Source organism: Seriola lalandi, unplaced genomic scaffold (genome assembly GCF_002814215.2).
Source record: "Seriola lalandi dorsalis isolate HSWRI2012SDOR001 ecotype SW California unplaced genomic scaffold, Sedor1 jcf7180002054318, whole genome shotgun sequence".
NCBI classification, from domain to species: Eukaryota; Metazoa; Chordata; class Actinopteri; order Carangiformes; family Carangidae; genus Seriola; species Seriola lalandi.
The window spans coordinates 227835-236860 of NW_019524871.1; the positions used below are offsets into that span (position 1 = coordinate 227835).

Here is a 9026-nt window from a genome sequence, read left to right on the forward strand (position 1 = left end):
ACTTTGATTCTCTCATTTTATGGTGCTTACATTTGACCTTGACTCCTATTAAATTCTATTACATTTTGTATTGTGGTGGGCTGAAGTACATTTCAGACTGATGTTTCTTCTATATGCCATCGTCAGTTTTACCTACCAATGTAACCTGATGAAGATGTGCATGTTTCTGACTGAAGTTATCTTTCTGGGGCCTGGAGGATCCTTTTATAACAACCTACTAGCAGACATGATACGACAGAGATACATTTGCTTAGTGACTACAGTATTCTTGCCCACTTGAACTTCCAGAGATCTTATTTATTTATTAGGCTTACTAATTTATTGATGCTGTTTTTCATAACATGTATAAATCCTTACAGTTTAATCTACATATGTAACATATAACATTTGGAAAAGGATCTGTATGTAGTTTATGCACCTGAAACATTCATTTCATAGTCATTTACCTATTCAAGGTGAAAAATTTAAGGGTACACTTATTTGTCACTGCATGGGACTTTCTAATCTTTATCCCTTCATATGATACTAAAAACTGGTATATAGTGAGTTAGTTGTTACTTTCTATTGCATGTGGTTTGATGTGATTGGTTGCCGGTTTACAGCCACTCCTATTTCAGATGGCTCCTCATTGTCAAAAACCATTTGCCTGACGAAGATCTAGCACCGAAACCTTGCAAACAAATTGTTTATTGCAAGTTAAACAGTGAGTGGTATTTTGTAATTGATACTTTCGATCCATTCATCCTGCTCTTACACACCTGCCTTACTTAGATGTGTTAAATGCTCTTCTGCTTACATTTGATTTAAATGCTAAAAACATGGTGTTTAAAAAGTCCAGCCCAGAGTACCCTGACCTTCCTTAGTGCACGTTGGTCCAATGCAGCACAAATCATATTGTATGTCTTACCACCGACCTTTTGTCTATTATACATACACCACACTGTCCCTTTGTCTCCACACAATTCCTGTCCATTTATTATTGGCAGGCAAATCAGTCTGATCCACCTTCACGCTCAACAAACTCAGCTCCGGTACACACAGACTCCTAAAAATAAGCCTCAACGACGGCATTTCTGTGTCTAACAGGATATGGTGCCGGGACAAATGGGCATCAGAGGGAGACAGGACGCTGGCAGGGTTTTTAAAGAGGCTACAATGTTAGACTAGGAAGGGCTGCACATAAAGTTTGCATCATGTTTGCATCAAGCCACTCTGACGTCATGCAGCTTACAGCTCCACAGGGGATGGTGAAGTATAATAGTAACTGGGGAGACAAAAAAAAGTTTCTGTGCATGCGAGGTAGGTCAACTCACACCCAGCTCTGACACAGGTTATCTGTTATTCAGAATAATGTTTAAAGCCCTGATGCTGTTCGGTGCTTTATGATAAAACGGCACATTTATTAAGCCCAAAGCTAACAGGCATTATTTAAATACATAACTACAAACAGGATTTTTCCACTGAAGATGGCACAGTGTAAAAGGTACAGGTGTAAATAATAAAATGACTGACGGCTGAATTCTGTTTAGCTGCTCCAGTTTCAAGGTCATGGTATTGTGCACGATGGCTCTCTGTCACACTGTCATGCCTTATTGTTTATTACTAACACCTGCGCTTGTGTTACTTTGACAAGTTGAAATGTCTGTTGTGAAAAAGGCCTGATCTTGCCCACTCTGGCGAATCGCTAATTAAAGATAGCAGGCGTTAATCTGTTCATTTCATTTGTAATTACAAAAAGCATGCGCCACTGAAGTAAACATAAAGAAAACGGAAACAACATCTGAACCACAAACACATTTTTTATCTACAGAATATACAAAACTGAAGTAATAAGCTTCGACAGTCTTGTGTTACAGCATCTGAATGAGGAAGTTGATTTAACGTGTTCCATGATTCTTATTTCTACTGTTTTGTGTTTTTTCTAATGTGCATAATGCATCTTTAGAGCTGCTGTAAGCCCTCATAATAAATGGCACAATAACAGTCAAAAGGCACCATGAAACTGTACGACGTCAAGCATGTTGGAAGAGACTTTCAGCCCCACAACACAGGGATGAAGCCAGTGTGGAAGTGCCTTCACTACAACTCCATTAATGGTCATAACACACCGGTTCCAAAAACTCGCAGACTCCCTAAAGACCCCAACCTCTCAGTCATAACACAAGAATCAATGACGCAGTCCTACAGTGTATGTTTATAATGCATTATGCAGGTATCGGCAGTATAATACATTATCATTATTGATACAGGCTACATAGACAAGGTTACTGTTATTTCTGTTCCAGCTTTTGACTTTGTTACAAACTATGATTATTCCAGGTGGTGTTTGTGAGCTTTCAGGCTAAGAACAAGTGAACCACCTATGGATCAATGATGGTCTAAGCCTGCACTGCAATCACTTATCTCCTCAGGTCGAGGTTCAAGTTTGTTCATTACCAACACAGGTGTCATGAACTACATTCTCCCCGAGTGTGAGAGTGAAAATAAACCAGAAAACAGGCATCTGCTCATTAAATGAATTTGACTCTATTTCATGTGAAATCAATGAAAACCTAATCCGACTCATTCAATATTTCCACCTGGTCCAACCGCACCGTTTGATCTTACCTTCTTTTACCGATTTTAACATTAACGTCAGAAATTAGTCCAAGACCATTACAGTTCCTCTCCTGTTTTGAAGAAGAAGAAAAAAATACTCCGCTACGATTAATATTTTGTTTAACATGGTTTTCACACATCAAAAGTGTAAAAACATGGAAAACTGGGGCTAGAGGCATCTACTCTTCCTTATTGAGAAATTCTGGATCAGGCCTCACCCACTACTGCTGCTTGCTCCATGTTGTGAGGTGAAAGAGCAGAGAGTATCAAGATGGTTAGAGGAGGAAACATCAGAGAGACTCAGCAACATGTTCGAGCCTCAGTCAGACCCAGACTCAGATGAGGAGTCTGTTGAGAGAATCGGCAGCTAGCAGACGTATCAGAACTGTCAGCATAGTTAGCATTATTATTTGTTTATGTTGTTTTTTAGCTTGTAATTGGCAGTAACTGACACACTGTTAGTGGTTGTGCTAATGCTAACTCTGTCTCTCTGTACTGACAAGGTTTCCCCTATCCCCACAAGTTGACGGGATTGGTTCCGCAGGTTTGTGATGTATGAATCCCTGGCTGTTTGAATAGGTTTTTATGAGACTGTCATTGGTTCACTGCAGTTCCAAGGTGAAAATATTCAGTCATGGTGTTGACTGTTTATTTTGCTCATGATATGTCTTGTATTATATAAAAAACATCATATTGACATGACAACAAGGTTAAAAATTGGGCAACTTTTCACAAACTTAACATTAACTCATCTAGTTGCTCCAGACCTTGGACTTAACTGTACTGAAAGGCTTTCACACAGTAGGTCTGAGCACTGTTATCATGATTCCACGTGGCAGGTGCAGCTAGCGTACACACAATCATGCTGCACACAGAGTGAGATACACACACAACTCGATATCTGTCATTGGCCCAACAGGGGGATAAACACACCATTTTGACCAATGGGCCTTGTAATTGTACAGCCTCCCCCTCTCCTCCTGTCTTCATACTGAGAGAGAGAGAGAGAGTGTGTGTGTGTGTGTGTGTGTGTGTGTGTGTGTGTGTGTGTGTGTGTGTGTGTGTCTCTCTCTCCAAGAGCAAGACCTCTGATTTCCCACAGTGCAGAACATCATTTACAGCCCACTCTGAGCCTCACGCTGCACGCTTCTCTCACCAGGCTTAACTCTTCTCATACCGACTCGCTCGATATCAGAACTGCTACAGATCCTGTCCGCCAGCTTAAATCAGCCAAAACAATTACAAGGCAAGTGATCACCCACGAACAATTGAAAAGAAATGCATGAAGCTACAGAAAAACACAACTTAAATCCATCCTTTTTCAGCTACTGCAATCTTAAAAGATAGATTTGACACCAAACCATTCAAAACACAGTGAGCTCTCTTTAGCTGCAGCTCTCTGAACCACAAATGTGAAAGGACACATTCTTCATACAAGTGTACAAATGAGGGTCTACGGCCTGAAAATGCTTAAGTGATGAAAAATGAAATGTTACACAGCCAATTTAGCATGACTTTCTGACAGCAACGCCCATTCCAGCCAGCCCCTCTCACCTCTTTTAAATCAATAGCAGCCTCACACTTAATGACGCCTTCTTATTCAACGTTTCCCTGAAGCCTGACACAGTCGCTGTGGTGTAATTCCACTGATGTCCTAACAGCAGCGAGGTGTTGAATTTTCATTTGGGGCAGAGTTTGTGAGGGTTATGTATGACTACATGGCATTTGCCATCATTATAGCCGTACTGCTCTGTAGCCACGAGGCAATGAAGTAACCAGGTTGGCAACACTGCAGTGGATCAAACGACAGCTTTACGAGAGCTGACACACACTGTGGCCGTTCATGAGGGAAAGCTTTAGGGTTCTCCTGTCAAAGCATAGCATAGGTAGCCTCCAGCAGCATGAAATGAATTGGCACTATAATAAAGACGAGGGTGGCCAGTGATTTGCTGCTGTGTCCTGGCTGTTTAAAGACTGATGTCCTCTCAAAGCACAGTGTGTAGCATTGGTGCATTGGATTTGTCTCTTTAATGAACTGAAATTTTAAGAACCGGTTGATGGCTAAATGACCAATCCCAAACACCGCCTTTTCCTTTAATGCACCAATGACAGCCAAGTACAACAACGGACGACCTCTGTCATCTTGCCATTCTGGTGCCACAGCTACTGAGCACCTACGTTCAAATTCATAGGAAATTATTCAGATCTGCCTCAAAATTCTGTGGATTCTTCCCTCGCCAATGTTCAATTCTCCAGCAGGTTTGGTGTAAATCAGCTCAGTACTTTTTGCATAAACAAGCTGACAAACAAACCAACAACCCAACAAACAGGTAAAACCATAACCTCCTAGGTCTTCCTGGAGGTAACAATACAAACCATCCACCAGACACATTTTGGTAGGAGATTAAAGTTAAAGTTGTAGTTTAGGAAATGATGACAAAATAGATGATAAGATTGATATCACTCTCATGTCTACACTGCAAATATGAAGCTATAGACAGCAGCCAGCAGCTAGCTAGCTTAGCTTAGCTTAACATAAAGACTGAAAACAGAGGGAAACAGCTATGATCTCGTAAAGTATCATGGTGACTGTTAGAATACCATTTTACTGTATGATGCCGGCCTGAATAAAATCCTTGGCAGCGGACAAGACAAGAGGAGCCGCCCAAATGACCTCAAAGCACAGCTCAGCACAGGGAGCATCCCTACCCTCCTGAATTACATGAGCAGTAAACTTACCCTGTCCTTCATCCTCCAGCTCTGTGCCAAGGCCTTGGAGCCCTCAATCTTTTCCGAGTGCCGCTTCTTCATGAAGGCCAGGGGGAGCTTCCAGTCATTCATGTCGGCCTCCTCCTCCTCAGCCAGGCCCAAGGCCGGTGAATGAAGCAAGTCTGAGTCCATTTTCATCAGGGCCCTGCGGGGGAAGGCTGGTGTTAGTAACAAAGATGTGATGGAGTTCTGTGACTGAAAATAACACCACACATCATGTAGATTTTAATAGTGTTACAGTTAGTAAACAAAAGAATCATCAGATGGGTGGAGACCTTGTTGACTGATTGATCACAGTGTGACAGAGTTAATGCTGCAATGTCTTCCCCCTGTTATTACCAACACTGGGCCCCGACAAAGGAGTGTCATTTCTCCAGTGCTATTTACTCTTTACACAGATGAATGTAGGGCTAACTCATCCTGTTTTCAGTGTTGAAGTTACAGATGATACAGTGATTGTTGGTTTCACTGAGGATGGAACAAAGCATCATGGATGCATTTGTTAATTGGTGTCACGCTAGTTTCCTTCAGCTTAATACCAAGAAAACTAAGGAAACGATTCTTGCTTTCAGAGCGAGCAGAAGAACACACCGGCACATAGCTATTAATGGCGACTGGATTAAAGGTGTAAATGAATATAAATATGGAGGGACAGTAAATGATGAAAAACTTTTATGGGATTCAATTTACAGGAAAGGATCACAACGACTGTCCTTCATACAGAAGCTTCCACAGTTTGGAGTGGACAGACATATAATGGTTTTCTTTTATTCTAACTTTCTGCTTTATCGCTTGGTATTTCTCACTGCCTGCAGTTCATATAAACAAACTCAATAAGATTGTTAATATGTCTAGGAACACTGCGGGTGAAGGATGACAAGTAAGTGCAGGCAATTCTCCGTGATGTATCACACCCTCTCTATGGTGAATACAAGTTGTTACCATCTGCTCAGAGGTGGAGGGTACCACATTTGCAGACTTTCCTGTGCCCAGAGGTCCTTTATCTCTTCCAGCATTGCTCTGTTAAACAAATGCTCGAGATATGAGGATTGTGTCACTTGCATTAGTTTTACCTAATTCCTGATTGTTGGTGATGCTGCTGTGGAGCACTTTGTTGTTGAATGTCTGTCTTTATAATGCCTTTTGTTCTGTTGTGGTTGTATTTATCTAGGAGAATTTCCGAAAGGATAAGAAACCATACTAATTAACATCAACAGGTTCAAATTAGCCACTTGAGTTACTACTTAACTGCTGTGCTGCATGTTTAAGGGAAATCTTAAAATGACAGTTGAGTTCAGTTGCACTGATTCTTTTAAACATCACTTGGGGGAAACAAGCTGAAGTAATTTTCTCCTCATAAGGCAGGAGTTCTATCCATCAGGCAAGAGGAAGATATTTCGTAATATATGCAACCTGTCTGAACAGCCACGCTATCATCATGCGTAAATGTGGTGGTGGGCCAAAAATCATAAATAAGGCAGTAAAAACAGAACATCTACACAATAGGGCTGAGTATCACAAGTAAGTGTTTTTAAGGTACCAACAAATATCTCTGTAACAAAATCAAAAAATATCAAGTAGTGACAAGACACAGTCAGACTGCTGTATTTACTATGGAAATCTTGTTTGTTCTTGCATCACTTAGATTTAAAATTTTTGATCCTCACAGGAAGGTATCAAAAAAGTAGGTCTAGTATCATATTGTGATTATTATCAAAAAATGTCAAACAAGTCATGACCTAACTTCCACCTAAAGGGCTTTCCATGCAGCTGTGATGTTTCACACAAGCAACTCTTTCTCTTGGAACTGAGCACTGTTGCCGTGGAAACCATTCTTAACACCGTTTCTACTAATGTCAAGGTGGTGATGCATTCACTGCAACTGGCTGTGGAAAAATGACAGTTTATGACCTTCATCAAAAAAGTTACTTCATGGGATGATGATGTTTATGAGTCATGTTTAAACCTCTCCTGTTTGAATGAAGCCTGAGCAACAACTGGCACCAAACACACACTCAGCTTTACTGTTAGCTGTCTAGCTGCCTAACTTTCCTTACTGTGGTATTAAGGTTGTTTTTACACTCGGACAGAAGGCAACACCTGGATGGTGTCATGACGGGGCTCTAGCTGGCCACAGGAGAGGAACTATGGGTTATGTGCATCTGTAGTCACGTTAACCCGGCCTGGCTGTGTCAGTCCTGACTTCACATGGAGCACCTGGCACGACAGTTAACAAACACACCGGCCAGCTAGCTAACTGTTAGCCAAGCTAACGCGGCTAATTTGACAGCTCTCCCTAAAGCCAGCTGTCTACATGGCTGGCTACATGAGAAGCGAGTGCTATTTAAAGCCTTTCTCTGCGTATCTTGCGAAACAACCTGAGCACAGAGATAATTGAGACAGAGCAGATGTGCACAAATGGCGCTGGTAGTGGCGGTGGAGCGTGTAGTTGCAGACCTCGGTGCTGTGGGATTATCTACCCGGGCTGGGGAACCTCTCCGCCTCCGGACGATGACAGACACAGTCGCACAAACAATCCTGGTCAGAAAATTGTAGGGCAGCGTCCACAGCCTGTACAGTATGTCAAACCCGTCAAATCCGAGTTGGACGGGTGCGTGTTTGCAGGGGAATCTGCGGCTCCTCTCCCCACGGCTCTTCGCTATGGGAAGGGGCTGGAGACGAGGCCCATCTTCACACGGACAGTCTGCCACAGCCACACGAAGCACCGGCCACACTTATTGATGACTGGGTCCTCAGGTCTTCTTCTACAAACCAGCGACCCGAGGAGCTGATCTGGTGGGATAGTTTTGGCGGAAATCACATAAAATCCCGAGAATTTCTCCGGAGAAGCACTTCTTCAGCACTTCTGCAAGGGCGCAGCCATCTTGGGTTGGACCCAGAATGCACTATTGGGGCGGCGAGACTGTCGTGAAACGTCACCGTAGTTGTTCGTGGCTGTCACACACCAAAATGTAAACACACACACACACACACACACACACGCACACACACACCCACACACACACGCGCGCGCACGCACGCGCACACGCACACGCTCCATGGAAAACAAAAAATATTTATATGTTTTTATGTCTCTCTTTGCTTATATCGATCTCAACGGACCAGAGTTACTCACTTATCTCTTCAATAGTTGTAATTTTAAATTTAAAGTTTTTGGCGAAATATGTGAAAAATAAGGACTCCAAATATCGTTTTTATTGTGAATGTAGCTAATGATATTAATGAGTATTTTTATTCACAAGTGTCAATCTAAAAGACCAGGTTTACCATTTTCTTTCAATTTAAATGTTTGTGAAATTTTTAAATGTATTTGTCGTTGTGGTTGCCTTGTTTTGTTTTTTTGTTGTTGTTTGTTTGGGTTTTTTGAGTCCCATGAAAAGTCTTAAATGTTATGAATATTCCAATCACCATACTGAAAATTTGCATGTCTATTTACATTTTGACCATATTATTTTGTCGAAAATAAGTGAAAATCATGCACATCTGAGCAGTGTTTTGATAATCACAATAGGCAATTAAGCCACACTTACGTCACTTTTCAACCTAGAAGAAGAAGAGTTTGATTCTAGTTTAGTTTCACTCAAGCCAGGCTTTCCACGATAAGCCCTGCTTTTCTTAGCCTACAACACTCCTCTGAA

The 9026-nt window shown here is 41.8% G+C and overlaps 1 protein-coding gene across 3 annotated transcripts in view; it reads right to left on the bottom strand.

Annotated features, from left to right (window-relative positions):
* Positions 1 to 8267, bottom strand: part of rptor (regulatory associated protein of MTOR, complex 1) — a 182566-nt gene extending 174299 nt beyond the window's left edge. For all 3 annotated transcript variants that reach the window (XM_023406877.2, XM_023406876.2, XM_087174130.1), the window contains exons 1-2: positions 7825 to 8267; positions 5338 to 5512 (exon numbers count right to left, since the gene is read on the bottom strand). In XM_023406877.2, coding sequence (XP_023262645.1) covers positions 5338 to 5505 — 168 coding nt within the window. In that variant the 5' untranslated portion in view covers positions 5506 to 5512; positions 7825 to 8267. The remainder of the gene's footprint in view (positions 1 to 5337; positions 5513 to 7824) is intronic.
* Positions 8268 to 9026: the final 759 nt, after the last annotated feature.